The sequence below is a fragment of the Bos taurus genome, chromosome 25 (genome assembly GCF_002263795.3).
Source record: "Bos taurus isolate L1 Dominette 01449 registration number 42190680 breed Hereford chromosome 25, ARS-UCD2.0, whole genome shotgun sequence".
NCBI classification, from domain to species: domain Eukaryota; kingdom Metazoa; phylum Chordata; class Mammalia; order Artiodactyla; family Bovidae; genus Bos; species Bos taurus.
In genome coordinates, this window is record NC_037352.1 from 18,276,541 (window position 1) to 18,298,613 (window position 22,073).

The 22,073-nt window shown below is 42.3% G+C and overlaps 1 protein-coding gene across 4 annotated transcripts in view; it reads left to right on the forward strand.

The window, feature by feature from the left end:
• ACSM1 (acyl-CoA synthetase medium chain family member 1) overlaps window positions 1–21,694 on the forward strand; it is a 64,289-nt gene extending 42,595 nt beyond the window's left edge. For 3 of the 4 annotated variants that reach the window (XM_015460313.3, XM_005224692.5, XM_005224691.5), the window contains 12 exons: window positions 862–1,072; window positions 3,926–4,133; window positions 6,460–6,600; window positions 7,362–7,521; window positions 9,394–9,473; window positions 11,674–11,797; window positions 14,213–14,293; window positions 14,855–14,956; window positions 17,694–17,821; window positions 18,739–18,838; window positions 19,814–19,933; window positions 21,356–21,694. In XM_015460313.3, the coding sequence (XP_015315799.1) occupies window positions 862–1,072; window positions 3,926–4,133; window positions 6,460–6,600; window positions 7,362–7,521; window positions 9,394–9,473; window positions 11,674–11,797; window positions 14,213–14,293; window positions 14,855–14,956; window positions 17,694–17,821; window positions 18,739–18,838; window positions 19,814–19,933; window positions 21,356–21,442 (1,542 nt within the window). In that variant the 3' untranslated portion in view covers window positions 21,443–21,694. 4 annotated transcript variants of the gene reach the window in all.
• Window positions 21,695–22,073: the final 379 nt, after the last annotated feature.

The following is a 22,073-nucleotide window of genomic DNA, read 5'->3' on the forward strand; positions in this document are numbered from 1 at the left end:
TCTTTTTTTTTTTTTAATTGCATCCAGCGGCAAGGGCAGGCGGCAGAAGCCACCAGGTGGGCTCCGCACCCCAGGCACGCCACCTGAGGCACATGGCTGGGGGAGCGGGGGACCCCGCGGCGGCAGCGAGAGCGTTGGGGAACCCGAAGTGCCGGGCTCCACCAGCGGGAGGCGCAACCCGGGGTGCTCGGCTCCGCGCACCACTGCGGAAGCTCAGCGTGCTGCTCCCTCCTCCGCCGGGATCCTCTTAGCATTTCTTATAGGGAAAGTTTAGGGGTAATGAAGTTTAGGGTTGGTTGGATGGCCTCACCAATTCAGTGGACATGAACTTGGGCAAAACTCTAGGAGATAGTGAAGGACAGGGAGGCCTGGCACCCTGCAGTCCATGGGGTCACAAAGAGTTGGACATAACTTAGCGACTAAACAACAACAACAAATTTTATTGAGTACATACTATGTGCCAGGCACTTTTCCTTCTAAAATAATTAATTTAAACTTTACTATATTCTGGGTAGTATTATTCTACCCTTTCCACAGAAGAGAAAACTGAGGCACAGAGAGTAACCTACTGTCCATGTGGAACAAAGGCAGACACATGGGAGAATAAAATTTTAAGTCTTCAATAAGTGACATGAAGGTTATTCATGGTTTTATGTGATTTAAGAGGAGAGGGTTACAGTAGACCAGGAGTTGGCTGGATCACACGTCCCCCCAACTTCTCCTGGCTCTACAAATGTTTTAACATGGGATCTCAGACATTGAGCTACACTCACAGGACTTTGACTATGGTAGTGGATTGACCAAATTGGTGTCCCTTTCCTTTGAAGCAGGAACTAACATGTGGTATATGATCTTAACCAGGAGGGCAAGAGAAGTCCAAACCCAGCCCTGTGGTGGGTGAACGATCAAGGGGATGAAGTGAAGTGGAGCTTCAGAGAGATGACAGACTTAACCTGTCGCACAGCCAACGTCCTGACACAGACCTGCGGCCTTCAGACGGGAGACCGTCTAGCGTTGATTTTGCCTCGAGTGCCTGAGTGGTGGCTTGTGTGTGTGGGCTGCATCCGAACAGGTCAGTGACCCAAAGAGACCTTAGGACAGGCCTAGAGCTAATTGGTCCTGAAATATTAGGTGCTTCCTCTTCCCCTAACTTTTTTCTTCTTAATAGTCTTTCCTTCTGTCAAATTCCTTTAAATACTAGTTTACTCCTCATTCACTCTTTCCCTTATACTCACACCTTATCAAGCACAGTGTCGTAATTCTGCCTTCTTCCCTCTCTCTCTCTCTCTCTCTCACACACACACACACACACACACACACACTTTATCTTACACAGTCTCAGACATTCTTACTTCCTTATAAGATTCATCAGTTATTAACATTTTGCCATATTGGATCCCCTCTCTCCAAGGGAGTCATTAAAGAATCAGTTGCAGACACTGTGACACCCATAAACACCAGATAAACACTGAAATATGTATCTGCTAAGATTCGAGACATTTCTTTCACATAACCGCACAAGAAGTCTCACTCTGATTCAATATAGTTACCTGATGTACATCCAGAGTCAAAATTCCTCAATTATCCCAATAATGTCCTTTATAGGATTATTTTTGTGCTTAAATCAAAAACCCAGGGTTTTTCCTGGCAGTCCAATGGTTAAGATCCCATGCTTCCAATGCAGGGGTCATGGCTTCAAGGAACCAAGATCCCATGTGCCACACCGCACAGCCAACTGTTTTTTTTTTTTTTAAACAACTGTACAAAATCCAAATGAGGATCATGTGTTGCATTTAGTTGTTGTCTCACCACAGCCTTCTTTAATATAGAATGTTTCTCTACATACTATATTGTCTGTGTGACAATGCAATGACAGTTTGAAGTGCCTAAGCCAGATGTGTTACAGAATATCCCTCAAAATTTGTATTTCTGTTTCCTTCTTTATGATTATATTCAGGATGAACATTCTTTGCACAAGTACTAGAAGGACTTGTGTCTTTCTTGGTGTACCACATTGGGGATATATACAGTTGGTTTGTCCTAACATCAATGACATTGTTTTATCACTTTAGAAAGGTAGCATCCACCTTTGTAAAGGTGCATTTTCCCTTTGTAGTTAGTAAGTAATCTGTCATGTAATATTATGGGACTTTGTGAATATCCTTTCCCCAACTGTCTTTCAGTTTATGATTTGAAAATTCATTGATGAGTCTTGACTGAATTAAATATTTTAATGGTAGTTTTATATTAGGTATTTCTATTTATATCATACCCTTTACACTTATTAGCCAGCACTCTTGTGTAGAGATTTTCCTTTCCCTTTAATGCTTGTCTATGCATTGACCTATATAATTAGTATGAGATTCATGGATTCTTTTTTGAATCAACTTCAGTTCTGTCATGCATATTCATACAGTATGTCATGTTCTTGTTCATATATTCTCTCTCTTATCTCCTCGCAAATAGTTGTTTAATCCATCAAGATCAAGAATTAACAGCAATGGCTGAGTGCATATGGAGATGCCATGCCATCTGTATCATTAAGAGATGTTCCATGATTTATATCTGATCCTGTTCACACTGTCCACACTGTTCCTTGAACCTAGGGTAGGCAAGGCACAAGCTAAGGCTGGAAGGAGACTGGAGGAGCCATAGGAACTGCAGCCACGTTTATTCTCTCCTGGCTGACGCAGCAGCCATAGCATAACCTAACACAACACAACCTCTCTCCTGCCTGGCACAGCAGCTGTAGCAGCAGACACACTTATTTTCTCTCCTCTCATGGCTGACCCAGCTGGACACAGCTGTGATCCAGCAGTAAAGCTGCTGCTTTTTAGGTGGAGTTCCTATCTGCACATAGCACTGAATCCCTGACCAAACGGGTGCCTCGTGATGCACATGTGCCATGCTATGAGTGATCTCAGCTGCTACACAGTCATTATTTACAAAACGTGGGGCAAGAGAGCCTGAACACACCATCTTGGATAATTTGGTCTCTCCCCACCCATGAGAAATCCAAGACACATGAGAAATCCAAGACATGAGTTGAGACCTCTGGGATAAAAAGAATTAAAGAAGAATAGAAGTAAAGGATGAAAATTCTAAGAGGCATAGTACATGAAAATACTTAAGAGTCAGGAGTAGCCTAGATGAAGAATGGTCATTTTGAAATAGAGAATAGAGTTGTGTGACAGAAAGGTGAAGCGTGAGCAGTGCTCACTCCAATGTCAGGATGACGCCAAGAGGGTCTTCCTGGAGAGAGGGCACAGGTGTTAGCAAAGAGAAGAACTGTGAAGGAGAAAAAGTCAGTGCTCTGTGGAACATAAACAGGCTAGTAATACGGAAGGTGAGTAATAGGAAAACTCAGAAAAGTGCGCCTGATGGAAAAATTAGAATCCAATAGAAGCACACAAAAGTTGAATTAATTGTTGGTGATGGGAGAAGGAAGGTAGGAAAGTTGAAAGGACAGTGTGGGTAACTTAGGGTATGAGGAACGAAGGAAACAGAAGAAATTCAAGGTGACACAAGAGATGTTCAGAGAAGAAAGTGAGAGGAGAAAAAATGGGGGCAGAGATGCAGCATCAGGGACACTGTCCTACTTGTGTCTTTCCCAGATCCCATGGGTAGTTGTGTCAAGAAGGACTCTACTGGCTAGATCCATCTACAGTAGAAAAGTTTAGGATAGGCTTTTCAAATTTTTAATGTGCATAGAAACCACTTGGAGATCTTGTTAAAATGCAGATTCTGAGTCAGTAAGTTTGGGGTGGGGTGTCAGATTCTGTGCCCTAGGTAGTACTGATGCTCTGGACCATACTTTGCATAACAGAGGCCAGCGGATTTCTATGCAGATAAACCAGGCCTGAAGCCCAGGGTTGTGAAGCTGTGAAAGCGAAACAAAAACAAGCAGTTTCCTTCCCATACCTAGGGATCATCTTCATGCCAGGGACCACCCAGATGAAGGCCAAGGACATTCTCTACCGACTACAAGTGTCTGGAGCCAAAGCCATCGTGACCACAGATACCCTTGCCCCAGAGGTGGAGTCTGTGGCACCTGAGTGTCCTTCTCTGAAAACCAAGCTCCTGGTGTCTGACCACAGCCGTGAAGGGTGGCTGGACTTCCGATCACTGGTTAAGTAAGTTTCTGTTCTGACGAATGTACTTTCTGAGGAATGGCAGAAGGCCATTCACTTCCAAGTGCTGGTAGAAAATTAGCCAGTGGGAGGAAACTCACCAGGTTTGAGCTTCTCTCCCCAGCTATGTCACTGATTTGCTAAGCAGCCCTCAGTTCATTTACCTCTCTTAGCTGCAAGTGTTTTTATCTATAAAATGGGGAAATTTAGCTTCTATGCCTCTCTCACTAATATATATATACTAATAATATATACCCTTGTGCAAAAGAGATACATAGAGTCAGAGGGTTATTGTGTTTCATTTTCCTTATAGGTGGAGAATCTGAAATATTTTTATATAAAAATTAACATTTACAGGAGTTGAATGAAAAGTTAAGATGAATTTTTAAGGTGAAACTTGAGACAGTGAAGAATGAGGCTGTGGCTGACAGGCAGCTTTGGGAGCAAACACTTTCCATCTCTTAGGGTAGGTGGCAATAGGGACAGCTTGAGGGAAAAGTTAGGGTAGTGTTGGAGGTAACAAAGACTCCCTCAAAACTGATTCTGCAAGCCTTCAGGCATTTTTCATATCACACACAAATCATGCTGGATTTGTTTTCTTAAAGTAACTCCACAGTTTTTAAAGCTGTTTACTTAAACCACAAAAGGCAAATATACTAGTGAAATATACTACACATCTTATGCTAGATTATAAAGAAAATTAAATGAAAATAGCTTAAACAAAGAATATTCATTTGAACTCCCTTAAATTGCCCAAAGTCAGTATGGTATCATTTCTCCACGAGAGCCAGTGCTTCCCCCAGCACTGGGATTACTTGCAGTCTCTCTGATTGAATACTTACAAGGAAACTTTCATTTACCATCATAATAGGCTCAAGAAAGAGACTCTGAGTCTAGGAGAAGCTCCCACATATCAAAGCAGTGATATGTGGGATATGAAGGAACCTGGTAGCTCAGCTGGTAAAGAATTCACCTGCAATGCAGGAGACCCCAGTTTGATTCCTGGGTCAGAAAGATCCCCTGGAGGAGGACATGGCAACCCACTCCAGTATTCTTGCCTGGAGAATCCCCATGGACAGAGGAGCCTGGCTGGCTACAGTCCATGGGGTTGTAAAGAGTCGGACATTACTGGGCAACTAAGCACACAGCACAGATTCTGCCTACCCTAAACCTAGCCCTAACCCCAACCACCTCAAACTCATGCCAGGTCATATATATATGTTGCTGCTGCTGCTAAGTCGCTTCAGTCGTGTCCGACTCTGTGCGACCCCATAGACGGCAGCCCACTAGGCTCCTCTGTCCCTGGGATTCTCCAGGCAAGAATACTGGAGTGGGTTGCCATTTCCTTCTCCAATGCATGAAAGTGAAGAGTGAAAGTGAAATCACTCAGTTGTGTCCGACTCTTAGCGACCCCATGGGCTTCAGCCTACCAGGCTCCTCCGTCCATGGGATTTTCCAGGCAAGAGTACTGGAGTGGGGTGCCATTGTCTTCTCCCATATATATATGTGTATATATATATATCACTTCCATTCTCCCTAGCTTTTTCTTCCCCACCCCTCAACACCAAGTTTATGAGGTTAAATTCCTATAAAGGTAGTCTGTGGGGCTTTTCAGGTGGCTCAGTAGTAAAGAAATCACCTGCGAAGTAGGAGATGTAGGAGACGTGGATTAGATTCCTAGGTCAGGAAGATCACTTGGAGAAAGAAATGGCAACTGACTTCAATATTCTTGCCTGGGAAATCCCATGGACAGAGGAGCCTGGAGGACTGTAGTCCATGGGGTCACAAAGAGTTAGACACGACTGAGCATGCATGGGACTCAGCAACTAAACAACAACAAAGCTAGTCTGTGTAAAAAACAAGGTTAGCAATGTGACTAAAAGCACAGTGTATGCATCAGACTGAGTTTGAACCCTGGCTCTGCAACTTGCTGGCTATACGTCTTTAGGTAAGTTACCTAATCATTCTGAGCCTCCATTTCCTCATCTGCAAAAGGTGCATAAAAGCATTACTTACCTCTTAGGGTTGCTCTGAATAGTGAATGAATTCTTACTTGTAAATCATATAGAGCCTTGTCCAGAATCATAGGAAATACTATTTCGGTGTTTGTTAAATTAAGAAATAATCCATCATATTTTCCCCATTTTTTAAAATGCAGAAATGTCAGGTCACCTATCTGAGCCTCCCATAAACTTTCTTTGATGCCTAATACTGGGAGTTACAAACCCTATTTTTCTAACTCAAAGCCTCATGTTGTTTCTTTTGCTTCCCCAGAGAATGAAATAGTAAGAAACATGACTTCTGTCCTTTGTACTGAATTCCTTTGCAGATCAGCCTCCCCAGATCACATCTGTATTAAGTCAAAGACCCTGGACCCAATGGCCATCTTCTTCACCAGTGGGACCACGGGCTTCCCCAAGATGGCAAAGCACAGCCACGGATTCGCTTTACGATCCTATTTCCCAGCATGGTAGGAAAGAGGGCACCAACTTAGAAGCTGGGCCACAGATACGGGGTGGAGTGTGCATCTGTATGTGCTGGGAAAGGAACTCTAGGTGGAATTGACCCCGTCCTGTTTATTCTTTTTGCTGTCTTTGGTTCACACCCCTGAAGGTGTGAGTATAGGCTAGGTATGAGTGTTTGCTGACAGACACCTCTGAATATCAAAAGAGGAACCTTTGGGTCCTACCTAAGCACCTTCAGAGGAGATGTAAAGGAGTGAGTGGAAACAGAAGGCATTCTGAAAACCACACAAATGACAAGCCTCTGTGTCCCTGTCAGTGGCTCCAGGGTTTGGTGGGAAAGATAAAATGCTCCAGCAGTGTGACCTTAAGTGGCAGATCCTCTCCCTCCTCAACTGTGGACAAACTGGGCATGAAGCCCAATCATGAGCTCTTAGGGAAAATAATATCTGAAACTAAGCCACACTAAGCCACTTCCCTATCAGGGAACAAACACAGAGCTGAAGCTGGGATAACTATTTAGTCAATGTTAAACCAAACTCTTCTCCCTCTTCTTCCCTTCTTCCAACTAATAATATTCAAACCAAACAATGTTATATATATTTTCTAACTTTTTAACCAAACCAGGGGAGGAGAAGGCTTTTTGGAGACAGCTGATATCTGGACTAATGATAAACACTGAGTAGCAAAACCCTGAGGAATGAGGGTGTAAAGAAGGGGAGGATAGTAGTCACAATAGTATCTGAGGCCAACTGTATTTTGGAGACAGCAGGAAATTGTTGCAGCTGAAGATGTCTGATGTCTTCTGGTGCCTGTCAGACACAGGCTGGATTCTGGCTGCCTTGGGGTCCCTGCTTGAACCATGGACAGCGGGGTCTACAGTCTTTGCTCATCATCTGCCTCAGTTTGACCCTAAGGTCATTATAGAGGTAAGAAGATTAACCTTTCAACATCAACAAACTCCCAAAAGAAAGTCATTTCAAGCTCAAAAGTTTGACCCAACTGAGAAATATTTTATTTAGCAAAGAAGTCTTTTAACACAACCCTGGCTCTGGGTTTCCTAAAGTGTGAAGCACTAAATCAGTCATTGTATCAGAATTACATCAAGATGTAACCTTGAAGAAAACACACATTCCAAACCTTTCCCTAGACCTATGGATCAGACTTTGTGGACTTGGGAACCAGAATATAATTTCTGAGAAATGAAAGCAAGCTCAGGTCTCATGGACCCTCGCTCTACCAGGGCCAGGTAGCTGGAGTGTGAATGTGTGTGTGTGTGTGTGTGTGTGTGTGTGTGTGTGTATACTCAGTTTAATGATGTATTTAGAAACAGAGGCCTTGGAATGTGGCAGATCTAGTTACTTATCCCATGTTTGACATTTATTAGTGGCACTCTGAGCTTCAGTTTCCTTATCTGTAAAGTGGGAGTTTTAGTGGTTGCTGCCTCCAAAATTGTTGGGAATATTAATGAGATTATGTGTGCTTAGCCCTGAAAGTAGCACATAGAAAATACTCAATAAATGGTAGCAGTTGCTGTTAAGTATACCTTATGACAGTAATCAAGGTCACCTGCATGAACACCTTCACTGTATTTCTCCTCACCTGAAAATTGTGTCTCCACTCACTCCCCTGCTTTATATGTCAGAGGCAGACATGCCTCTTCACCTCTCAAAGTCCAGCTCCCACTTGACACCTGCTGCCTGTCTTGTTCTTTTCCCTGCCCTCTGTTTGGAGCCGCTCTCTATTAATCTTAAACTCTCTAAACCTTTTCTCATGTATTTTCAATCTTTCGCTTTTCATTGATGCTACTCCTCAGTCAATAAACGTATTCAAAGTTCCTCATCCTAAAAATATCTTCCCTTCACCTTGGTACACATTGGACCAACCCTGTCTTTCCTTCCTTAATGTCAAATTGTTCCATGGAACATTCTCCACTTGCGACAGCCACAGCCTCTTTACCCCGCTTACTCCTGAACATTGCACTCTTCCAAGACTCTGCCCTCAGCTTTCCCTCCCTTCCAAGTAATTTCCTTCACTTCAGTTTCTCCAGCAGACGCTTCTACTGAGGTGGCTCTCGAAATTACCTCGTCTTTTCTCTCCCACATAATTTCGCCACATCTTTCTGCTGGTTGGTTAGGTCTATCTGATCATCCCTTCAGCAGCTGAAACTGTACCTTCCATTTCTCCTTCCCTGATCCTATATCAATATCTGCCTCTCCTTCATTATTTTCTGCCTTCATTCTACCAGTCTCTGAGGCATAAAGCTGCACAAATGACCTGAATCCCCCACCAGGTCCAATTCTCCTTTCCCTACAAGGGGTGTCCCTAAAGTCTCAGTGTATTTTAGACTTGAATTATTTCAAAGTATTAATTCTACAAATTTACTCCAAACTGCATTTGAAAGTTTGTTTACTATATTTTATACTTGTTACTTTCATGAATGTTTAATAATAAGCTTTTGAATTTACTTATTAATAGTTTCAATCTCTCTTATTGAAGATGGGAGATCGTGACTAAAATGAAAGATATGAAATTAAAATATTACTATTCATATTAACAAAACAAAACTTTCCCTCCATCAATTCTCTGACCAACACCTCAACTTAGGCTTTCTTTTGTTCCCCCAATAGTACCTGACACGTGCCATGTATGAAATTCATGCTCAATTTATATATTGAAAGAATTAACAAATGAATAAATGGGCTCCCCTAGAGGAAAGATCAGAATTAAAATGCTAATAACAGATCTGTATTTTAAACCTTAATTGTGAAAATAAAGTTTCTTTTCTCCTCACTTTTTAGACATTTTTCAAATATCCAATTACCCAATGCCTTGCTGCACCTTCTGTATATCGAATGATTTTGCAGCAGAATTACACCAGGTAAGGTAGAAGTGGCTGTGGCTGGTAACAAGAATATCTGGGTACCATTTTAAGTAATCTGATACACTGAAGTCTGTTTTCAACTATGGTTCTTTGCGGATACTCTGTGTGTGTGTGTGTGTGTATGGTAAGTGTTGGTGGTGATAATTAGCAGCCAGTCTACCCAAATGAAACATTCAGTGAACCTTCATCGTTTTGTTTCTTTTTCTTTTTTAAGCACTTTTGTTGTGAAATAAACATACAGAAAAATACATAAGATACACATTTACAGAGTAATGAGTTGTTGGAAACAAAACATCTATGTAACTACTCACTTAAGTCACAAAAAGAGAACATTGCCAGCACCCCAAAGCCCTTCTCATGCCTCCCCATCTCCCCAAAAGGAATCTACTATCTTGGCTTTCATGGTGTTCATTTCCTTATTTTTCCCTTAGTTTACCTCCTAAGGAAATATCCCCGAAAAATTGTTCTATTCTACCCGCTTTTGAACTTCATGTAATTATACATTATTCTGTAGTATCTGGCCTAGTTTTTCACTGTTATGTTTCTAAGATGTGTCTGCATTGTTACCTGATAGTGGAGTCAATTTTCATTACTATAAAATATCATATTTTATAAAAGTACCACATTTTTAATGAATTCTATTAATGGACATTTGGATATGTTTCATTTGGGACTATTGATTAATGCTACATCGAATTCTTGCACATGTATAGTGATGCATAAACACACATTTCTGTAGAACTTCTCTGGGAAAGGAATTGTTAGGTCACACTGACATCGCACGCTACTTCTTTGTTTTCCAAAGTATTGAACCAATGTATGCTCCCACTGGGAGGGTAGGAGAAGTCCTATTGTTCCATATCTTCGGTAGTATTAGTTATTGTCAAAGTTTTAAATTTTGCCAACTTAATGTGTTTGTATTCTCTGGTTTTGTTTTTGCATTTCCACATGTTTGTGGATTATTTTTTAACTAACTTGAAATCTGTTCTTTGAACCTTATGGTCACTTATATAACTCTTATATAACTTACATAACTCTGAAAGTGAAATGGCTACTTCAAAATCAGAGCTAATGTTTTAGACTTAAGAGTTAAAATATTAAGGAGTTCAGTTTATTAAGACAACTGAAATACAGCTTGATTTTACTCATGAACCCTCAATCTAGTTGAAATATGTTTCCAACTTTACTTCAAATCTTATATTTCAGTCTCTTCTTGCGACAACCCCGAGATGGTGACCAAACCTAGTTAAAGTTCAACCAGGGCTTAACTATTGACTCCACTGGACACTCTGCCCATTTTATGTATTTCAGATAAAGCTCAATAAGAATGAGAAACATGCGCTCAATGAAACCAGTCATCCTGTCCTTTACTACTGGCTCTGTTTGTACCAAGAGAGAGTGATAAGGGAGTCTGCCACCTCCCTCATTCCTAGAAGTTGTCCCAGCTCAGCACTATGCCAACTGGTACTAAGACCTCAATCCCATTTACCCACTTCCTTCAGGGAATCCATCGTTTTGTGATAGTTTCTGTGTCATTTATGGACATTTTCATGGAGAAATCGAGGAGAGGAGTTACACACACAACGTACCTGGAAAACTACTGCGAACGTTCACAGCAGACATTTCTGTTCAGTCCAGAATCCTTCAGGGCTGCTGCCTGTGATCCTTTTCTTTTCTTACAGAAAGCTCACTCTTCCTGATGTCCTGAGCAATTCATTTCCAACCCCTAATTTGTGTTCTCCAGCCAGAGAATAAACAAAAGCTCTTCAATTCATATAAGTCCACTGAAGGCAGTATAGTTTTATTATCATCCTAGCATACCCTTGGGGTCTTATCCCTCAGTCCTTATGGTTTATAAAATATCCCTTTAGCTACACATAATGTTTAGAATGAGTTCTAAGCACACTCCCCACCCCCATTAGATCAACATCCAAATTCAATCCTGATCTCTGTGATTTAACCCATTAGACTCACCACAACCACCACTTACCTTCTTCTAGAGGAGTTAACAGGGACCAAATGGAAATGAGTACCTTCCACTTGGATCTGACCATTAGTAAATGCCCAGAAGGCAAGTAAGAAAGTGAAGAAGTAGAAGGATGAATGATCCAGATGACAGTGCTCTTAACATCCCGGGCCTAAAGTAGAGCACCCAAGCCTAATCTGAGCCTCTGTTGACACTTTGCCTTCTGCTCAGTCTTAGGTTCCCCACTCTGGAACACTGCTGTACTGGTGGGGAAGCCCTGCTGCCCGAGGAGCAAGAACAGTGGAAAAGACAGACAGGTGTTCTGCTCTACCAGGCCTATGGACAGTCAGAAGCGGTAGGTGAAATGTCCCTTCTGGACCAGTCAAGATGTGCTTATCCACTGACCTCACGAGATAAGTTGCATCATGCTGAGGATGTGCAAAGGCACCAATGTGTGCACAGCATTGCTCAAAGCCAGTGGGAGGCTTCAGAGCTCTTAGCTAATTTATCCCAAACAAATTGACAGAAAAGACAATTCACAGCTCATCCATTTGTCAAAAGACCAACGTGCTGAAAACTACTAGACAAAGACTTATAAAAGGGTCTAAGGGCATGGTGCCACTGTACCTGTGATAATTGGTGTAAGGGAGCCCAGGAAGGGCAGTGGGACAGATGGCATTCTCCAGAAACATGCAGGCCACCACCACAGAGCCTGTCCACTTCACCATCCCTTCCTAGGCAGCAACTAGAGGAGCAGGCAAGAACTGGTACTAGAAGTTCACTAGTTCATTTCTGCCTGTTTAGAGAACATACAGCTTGGATTGTGAGACACTAGCACGGGGAGAGACTTCTATATACACCCCCATATACACACAATGTAATCCCCAAAAGGATCACTAACCAGTCAGGTAGGCAGGGTCTTCATAGTATCATGCGTGTCTTAACCTCAAGGACTTTATCCATGATAGTGTGAGCAGGTACCTTTCTTCCAACACTTTCTCAATCCATTTTCCATGCTGGACCAAGCAGTTTTCCCCTACCTCCCTATCATCCCTTTAGGTGACAGAGGGATGACTGTCGTCTCAGGACCTGTAGCAAAATAGATGTTCTAGACCCAATTCACTTGTCTGACATTATTCTCCAAAACAAAAATTAAAGAATCAGTTTTGGGGTCTGCTTCCAGGTCCAAGAAATGTTAAGACTCTAGGTATGTCCTTGCTGGTTTACAGTTTATATTCGGACAAGGAGAATGAGGTTAGAACTACACACCACACTCATGACACTTGATCCTTTTTCTCAATGACTCATAACAGAAAACTCCAATACCTAGATGGTGCTTTATTTCACCAAACATTTTCACACCTGTCCACGCATCTGTGCAACATTTTCTACATGCCTATAGTGTGAGCAGTGACAGCAGAGGAGAAAATGCTTCCTCTTCCAGGAGCTCAGACCCCAGTCCAGATCTCAGCCTTCCAGTTACAGGTTTCAAGACTGTAGGCAAATTACTGAGTCTTGCTGAGTTGAGCTTTCCCATCTCTGAAATGGAAATGCAATGCCAATCTTGCCAGGTTGTGATAAGGTAAATGGAAGAAACTATACACATTTCTGGGCACAGTGCTGAACTCTTACTGCATTTATGGTTTTCATTGTTGGTTTTTAGGTAGATATTGTGTTTAGATGCTGGAGGTGCAAGGATGGGTGGGACATCTCTATTCTCTGAATGCTCATTATCTACTGAGGGAAACAGACTAACAAAAACAAACATAATGCCCCACTGGCAACAATGGAAGTGTGGGGGAAAATACTACAGAAAGAAAATCTTCCAACTTACTTTTCTTGGGACCTGAATGATAGTTAGAAGTAGTTGTTTACTGAATACTTGATGTATGCCTGGCTCACACTCAAAAGCACTCAAAGTGATAAATGTTATAGTTATCCTCTTTTGACAGAGAGGACATCAAGGGGGATTAATTGGTATGTGGCTAGTAAAGGGTGGAGTCAAGATTCAACCTGTGGTCTATCTGGATATAAAGCTCTTAACTCTAGGAAGAATGATATTTTGAAAGTGAAAGTGAAGTCGCTCAGTCGTGTCCACCTCTTTGCGACCCCGTGGACTGTAGCCCACCAGGCTCCTCTGTCCGTGGGATTCTCCAGGCAAGAATACTGGAGTGGGTTGCCATTTCCTTCTCCAGGAGATCTTCCTGACCCAGGGGTCGAACCCAGATTTCCTGCATTGCAGGCAGACGCTTTAACCTCTAAGCCACCAGGGAAGCCCAAATAATATTTTAGAGAACCGTTAAGAAGGAAAAAGCTTCATCAGGAAGACCAAAGGAGTAGGGCAGTGCAAAGGGGACAACATGAACTATGTGAATAATTTCAACACAACTCTGAAAAGTAGTTGAGGCAGCTCCAAGTAAGTGTTTATTAAATGGGTTCATGGCCTTCCTCTGGGACACTGACACATGTCCAGTATAAAGTGTGAACTCCACACCCTACATTATATGCCCCCAGCCTGGAGCTGACTCCTCTGCTTCTTCTTGGCCTCTCCCACTGGAATCAGACCCAGCATCAGGCTCAGTCCCAGTTCATGTCAGATGCAGTGAATGCCTGCTGACTAGAATTGGGTCAATGCCTTCCAGCTTCCCCACAAGGGCTCTTTGCACAGCATTAAATGACATTTGTGAGCATGGATGCTGTGTTTGATTCTTGAAGCTTTGTGATCAGCCTAGACTCTTGGCCAACTCCAGTTCTCTTCTTTTGTAAACAGGGAATAAGCTGTGGCACTCTCCGGGGGATGAAGATCAAGCCAGGTTCCATGGGGAAGGCCATCCCACCCTTTGACATTCAGGTTTGATGGGAAAGATATTGGCAGAGAGCAGTTAGTGTTTGGCTAAGATTAGACCATTGTGTGGCAGGAGATGACAGAACCAGCCATGCCTCCCAGTTGTCCTTTCTACTCTCTGCCTACATTTCCTCTAATTTCCTGGGGAAGTTTCTGTTGAGAAATGTCCTGGGCATGAGTGCAATGTTCTGGGCATGAGTGCAGCTTTCCGGGATGTCCAGAGGCCTCGCTCACCTAGCCTGGAGAAAGAGTACTCACTGTAGCGCTGGAGGCTCTCTCCACTGCTGGTGCTTTTAGTCTTTCCTGATCCATATTTTCTAGCTTGAAGACACATTTGGGATGTGTATATATCTATGAAACAAATAGATTCACCCATGACTTGGATTTCTCCATTTGCTGGCTTCAAAGACTTCTGACAGTTTTATTATTTTCTGAGAGGGCTCCTGTATCACAACCCCTTTCCGCAGTTACCCCTACTGTGTCACATGAATAGGCCAGGCAATATTTGAGTGGGGCAGGAATGTTGGGGATCCTTGCAGGGTGGGATTCACAGATCTCTTGCTCCAGATCATTGATGACAAGGGCAATATCCAGCCTCCCAACACGGAAGGAAACATTGGCATCAGGATCAAGCCCACCAGGCCCATAGGCCTCTTCATGTACTATGAGGTAAGAACACACCATCTGCTTCCAAACAGCTCCAAGAATCCTCACAGGGAGTTGTGTAGGTGATAACAGACTAAACTCAACTCTGCATTCTGAAACGTCTTCCATCTTCCTTTATTCACGCCAGGTCAATGAAATCTGTTCTAATTAATCTCAAAGCCCTTATTCTCACATCCCTTTCTACATAACCCATCTGACACTTACAGGATGACTAATGGAGTAGAAAACAGCTTAACTTCAGAACCAACAGACTTGAAGTCCAACTATCTTTTATGGTTAAGAATGTTGGCTTTGAATGGGTTCAAATCATACCAACATACCACCAACAGGATGGACACAAATCTATTAAATCTTGCTGAGCCTCCAGGGGTGTCTTTATCCCCTATTTCAGAGGAAAAAACTGCATATTGAAAAATTGACATGTTTTCCCTAAGACAAAATAAAGGGCAGGATTAGAGTTCAAGGTGATGTGTTTTAGGCCCCAAACTCTAAATGAGAAATTCAGAGATTAGAGAAATCTACAATAAAGGAATCTACAATAAACATAAAGAAACCTGCTATAACTCTTCATCAGACAAACTCTGGCTAGCAGTGGCCACCGAAAGGAAATTCTTAGCTTCCAAGATTGACTGTGGAAGTGTAGACAAGCCCTGAAACTGATCTCAGACTCCATCTCCTTTCTGTAAAGTCACAGCCACTGGTGTCATTGTTGTCCTCACACTATGGCCTGAAGTGGGAAGGGAATCCTGGTTCTCTCATGGTCCTATGCTGAGAAGCAAATATGCAAGTCTTAGCCTTATTCTCAGTAGCACAATTTAAAGGTTGGATAAAAGAGAAATACAGAGTAACAGGCATACAGATCATCAGTCCTTAATCCTGTTTACAAGTTAGAATGATTTGAGGAAATATTTTTTAAATGGTAGGATCCAACCACAGAGATTCTTGTTAAATTGAACTGGGGTGGTCAAGAGAAATTACTTTAAAAAAATTGTACATGACGTATTTTATTTTGCAAAAATGTCTTCACATATGGCCACATCAATTTCTCCCATTTCACATGTTCTCATGGCAAAGAGACATCACTGTTCCATTAAGATTTGTTGATTTATATTCTGTTCTTTCATTTCCTTTTTCTTGAAGTAAAATATATACATACATGTAACATAAAGTTTACTCTTTTCACTATTCTTGAGCATACAATTCAGTAGCACTGAGTAAAATTTAGAATATTGAACAACCATCACCCCTATGCATCTGCAGAAAAATTTCACCATTCCCAGAAGAAATTCTGTTCCCACTGAACTGTAGCTCTCTACTCCCCTTCCACGTGCTTGTTCTATCCATTATTGAAAGTAATATATTGAACTCTTCCATTTTTATTATAGAACTGCGTATGTCTCCCTTGAATTCTGTCAATGTTTACTTTATATTATTCTGATTTCTCCCTTTATATAATTCTGATTTCTCCCTGTCAGTGTTTGCATCAAATATTTGGTACTAGGCTGTCAAATGCATATTTGCTTCTAAACATTATATAGTCTTGGTGAGTTAACCCTTTTTTCAATATATAATATCCTTTTCTTATCACTTGTAACACATTTAACTTCAGGTTTACTTTGTTTACTATCTGATAGCTATCTCAGCTCTCTTTTGGCTCCTAATTGAAGGGAATATCTTTTTCCACACATGTGAGTGCAGATAAAAAATCTGAGTAAGATTTGTGGATGGTATCAATATCAGTGTCCTAGTTGTGATATTGAACATTATTTTTGCAAGATGTTACTATGGGGAGAAACCATGTAAAGGTAGGTAAGATCGCTCTTATTATTTCATATGAAAGTGAAAGTGTTAGTTGCTTAGTCATGTCCAACTCTTTGGGACCCCATGGACTGTAGCCCGCCAGGCTCCTCTGTCCATGGAATTCTTCAGGCAGGAATACTGGAGCTGGTTGCCATTTCCTTCTCCAGAGAATCTTCCCAACCCAGGGATTGAACCTGGGTCTCCTACATTGCAGGCAGATTCTTTACCATCTGAGCCACTAGGGAAGCCCATATTATTTCTTATTCTGTGCTTAGTCATTTAGTTGTGTCCCACTCTTTGTGACCTCATGGACTGTAGGCTGCCAGGCTCCTCTGCCCGTGGGGATTCTCCAGGCAAGAATACTGGAGTTGGTTGCCATTTCCTCCTCCAGGGGATATTCCCAACCCAGGGATCGAACCCACCTTTCTCACTTCACAGGTGGATTCTTTACCATCTGGACCACCAGAGAAGTCCAATTATTTCTCATAACTGCATGCAAATATACAATTATCTTAAAAGTTTAATTAAAACACCATTTTCACAGTCTTTGTGTGAGGCTCAAATAGGTAATCTTTTGAGAAGAAAATTCATTCAGCAAACATTTATTGACATCTCCCATCTGTCCAGGCACTGTGTGAATGCTGAGCTTATAAGAGTGAATAAAATAAATGGAATTATACTCTGGTAGAAATTTTATTCTACTGGAGTACCACACAAAACTGAGTTGTTATTTTTTTTAATGCTCTTAAAATTTGCTTAGTATTGTTCACTATTTTACCAGTAGCATGCATTGAGTGCTTGCATGCAATGAAAATAGAGAGATATAAAAACTGCCCAAGTCAGGTAGAGCAGGATTTGAAGCCAGTATCTGAACCCTGTGTTGAGGCTCATCATCTCTAAACTCATTGCTTTCAACAAAGGAGTGCTGTTCTCTTTGCAGAATAACCCAGAGAAAACAGCTGAAGTGGAATGTGGGGACTTTTATAACACTGGGGACAGAGCAACTATTGACGAAGAGGGCTACTTCTGGTTCCTTGGGAGGAGTGACGATGTCATCAATGCATCCGGGTAGGTGTAGCTGACCCTGAGCCAGAAGGTATCACTCTCATATGCCTCGTGGGATCTAGCTTGCCCAGATCCTTCGTGCACTGGTGGTGGACTCTCAGCCTAGTTCTGAACCATGGTAAGTCATCATGCAATTTAAAGGGACTGGGAAGGAAAACTTTACTTTGGTCCCTCTTTGCTGAGGGAGCTTATTCTGTGTGCTCCTCTGATGAAGCACACACCACAAAAAAACATAACAACAACAATAATAAAATTCACCTTTATGGAATATGTATTATGTGACAGCGCTCTGTGCAGTGTCTTATACAATCCACTTCTCAATGCTAGAAGGCAGCTGTGACTATGCCCATTCTATTTTTTTTTTTTTTTTTAATTTTAGGGGAGGAGGCCCACACTGTGCAGCATGAGGGATCTTATTTCCCTGAGTGGGAATTGAACCTGTGCCCTTGGCAGTGGAAGCACAGAGTCCTAACCACTGAACCACCAGGGAATTCCCTTGATTATGCTCATTTTACTTGAGGAAACTGAATCAGTGACCAGTGGAGAAAAACTTGCCTGAAGTTTCCAAGACAGTAGAGGGTACAGCCCAGATTTAAACTAAAATGGTCTGATTCCAATTCTGTTGTCCCTAAGTCTTAAATAATTTATAAAGGAAATAAAATGACACATTACATAGTTTAGGAACAGGATGTAAAATTTCAACAAATGTTGAAGATAAAGAGTTTTTATGCCAGAGGAAGCTGCTTGACTTCAGGAATCCACATTTCAGTCCTCTTACACAGCCTTTGCACAGGCCTCTGGCTCCCTGTGACAGTTCCCCTCTGTGCCAGGGGAAGATGTATCTCTCCAAAAGGTGAGACCTGAGGGCCTGGGTCACCCTAGCCCTAGAATTTGCTCAAAAGGAACCATTGGTCCTGCAGATACCGCGTTGGGCCAGCAGAAGTAGAGAATGCCCTGGCAGAGCACCCAGCGGTGGCTGAGTCTGCTGTGGTGAGCAGCCCGGACCCGGTTCGAGGCGAGGTGAGGAGGAAGACATGGGGTCATCGTGGCTGGGTGTGGGACTGGGGAGACATGTCCATGCATGGTCCAGGCCCATACCTACCCAGCCTTGGGTGGAGGGAGGGCAGTGTACATGTGCACTTAACACTATGTGGACATCAGGGGGCACTGTGGCCTCATCTGTGACTGAAATGCTGATTGGGAATGCGGCTGCTGATGCCATCTAGGAGTTAATGAACCCTTTCTATGCACCAGTTTATTTATCCCTCACAGAGCACAATGAATTAATGACTCTTTTCATACCTTTTTACAGAGAAGGAAACAGAGGCATGAAGAGGTTAAATAACTTGTCTGGATTACGCAGCTAATGAGTGGTAGAGTCAAAAGGGAAATTGAGGACTCTGGGTCCAGAGGATACATTCATTGATTCAGCAAGTGTTCATTGAACACCTTCTGTGTACAATCCCTGTGAAATTAAATGAAGACATAAGTAATAATATGAAACTAGTAGATTACCAACATTTATTAAGTGCCAAGTTTTAACAATTATTAAATGTCCATAGAACTCTACCTACCTAGTGAAAATGGTGATAACAATGAGAGGAATGCAGATAAATTTAAACTAGCTTCATGTTTTATATGCATTATCTCATGGAATCTTTACATAAACCTGATGAAGAATGAACCTCTTTTCTCCCCATTTCACAGGAAAGGAAATTGAGATTGAGAAGTTAAGTGACTTTTCCAGGGCAAAAAGTGGAAATCACAAGTATTCAGATTTCTAAAAGCTCAACTGTCCGTTTGTTTTTCCATTAATGTAATGAGCATTTACCCTTTGTTTTATTTTTGGCCACGCAGTGTGGTATAGTAAGTGGGATCTTAGTTCCCTGACCAGGGATGGAGCACTGCCCTCTGCTGCAGAGGAGAGTCTTAACCCCTGGAAGTGCCAAGCATTTACTTTTTGAACTGAGTCTCCACGCTGGTTCTTTACTGCAGGTAGTGAAGGCATTTATTGTCCTGAACCCGGAATTCTCGAGCCGTGACCCAGGCGAGCTCACCAAGGAGCTGCAGCAGCATGTCAAGTCAGTGACAGCCCCATACAAGTACCCGAGGAAGGTGAGCGAGAGCAGCTGGGTGGGGTCTGGTCCCTTTGAGCGCTTCTGGGGATTCCACTGCCTCGGTCTCATAGGATGTTGTGTAGCTGGGGTGAAGCAGAAGCACCCAAGAGAATTAAAAGTTTTGCCTACAGAAGAAGCTTTTCAGTTTATGGGTGTTGGGGAGCCCACTTAATTGGATAGAACCTCTATCCTGTGTCAGAAACTCATCCATTGCTGGCTTGTCAACCTAAAGAAAAAATACTAGACAATTGTCCAAAGATATCCACGTAAATTATTTATAATCTTTCAAAATTTGAAAAAGACATCCAAATCAGCAACTTCCAAACTTTTGAAAAACATTATTTGTAGTGAAATATACATTTTATATTGCCATCCAGTATACATATATGTACATAACAAAGAAAAATTAGCAAAACGATATTTATCCTAACAACATGTAATACATTCTGATACTTTTTATTCAACTTCATTTGTTTTAAATACCATGAACAACATACAAAAAATGTTCAACAATAGATAAAGGATTAAATTATTCAAGAAATTTAATATTATTCTGCAACTTAAAATGTGATTTTTATTTTTAACATAAAAATATCATGACAATATAGTATTGAGATAAAAATGCAGGCTATGAAAGAATATATATAATACTATACTATTTGTTGGAGAAGGCAATGGCAACCCACTCCAGTACTCTTACCTGGAAAATCCCATGGATGGAGGAGCCTGGTAGGCTGCAGTCCATGGGGTCACGAAGAGTCAGACATGACTGAACAACTTCAGTTTCACTTTTCACTTTCATGCATTGGAGAAGGAAACGGCAACCCACTCCAGTGTTCTTGCCCAGAGAATGCCAGGGAAGGGGGAACCTGGTGGGCTGCCGTCTATGGGTTCGCACAGAGTTGGACACGACTGAAGCGACTTAGCAGCAGCAGCAGTTAAGAAGGGTTAGATGTTACTGTGGGTAACAAACAGCCCCGAATTTGTAGTGGATTGTAACAAGGAAGAGGTCTTTCTTGCTCATGCCACTTGTCCACCATGGCTTTCCTGGGGCCTTTGTTCCACATCTTCTCATCTTGGGACCAGGATAAAGGAGCAACTGCTTTGTAGGTACCCGCCAGAGTACTAGAAGAGATGCACAGAGAAGGTGGCCTGTCTCAATGATTCCCAGCTTTTTTATTAGAGGTGGCATACTTCACTCCTACTCATATGTCATTGGCCAAAGTACATCAAAGGGCTGCATCCAACTTCAGAGGGTAGGAGAAGAATCTGACAAAAATGGTGGAACCAGACTGTCCCACGGTGTCCACCTGTCTGGGGGTCTGTGAAGGGGCAAAGAAGGAGAGCTGCTGGGAGTTGATTGAAAATGATGGGGGTCAGGGGAACTCAACTGGAATGGGTTTGCTTTACCTTCATCCAGGTGGAGTTTGTCTCAGAGCTGCCCAAAACCATCACTGGCAAGATAAAGAGAAGTGAGCTTCGGAAGAAGGAGTTTGGTCAGAAGTAGTTGGCAATAACTTCTGAAGTCATCCTGTGATCTTGGCCAAATTCCTAACTGCCTCAGTTTCCTCACGATGGTGAGATGAGGAGAGGAATGTTGAGAGCGGTGACCTGAAAGAGAACCAGGAAGGCTAACATTCCAGCATTTTGGCACTTTTAAATTAATATCAGTCACTATCCTTTCTTCAAGTTCCCTGTTCCTCTCAGATTTCCCAGGTGAGCACTCAGAGAGGAAATAAAATATTTGAGTTAACATCAACAGTGACTCTGTTGTGTGTTTATTTTGAGAAATCTTGTGCTAAATGCTCAGTTCAGTTCAGTCACTCACTCATGTCCCACTCTATGCGACCCATGGACTGCAGCATGCCAGGCTCCCCTGTCCAACACCAACTCCCTGAGCTTGCTCAAACTCATGTCCATTAAGTCAGTGATGCCATCCAATCATTTCATCCTCTGTCATCCCCTTCTTCTCCTGCCTTCAATCTTTCCCAGCATCAGGGTCTTTTTCAATGAGTCAGTTCTTTGCATCAGGTGGCTTCAGCCTCAGCATCAGTCCTTCCAATGAGTATTCAGGACTGATTTCCTTTTGGATTGACTGGTTTGATCTCCTTGCAGTCCAAGGGACTCACAAGAGTCTT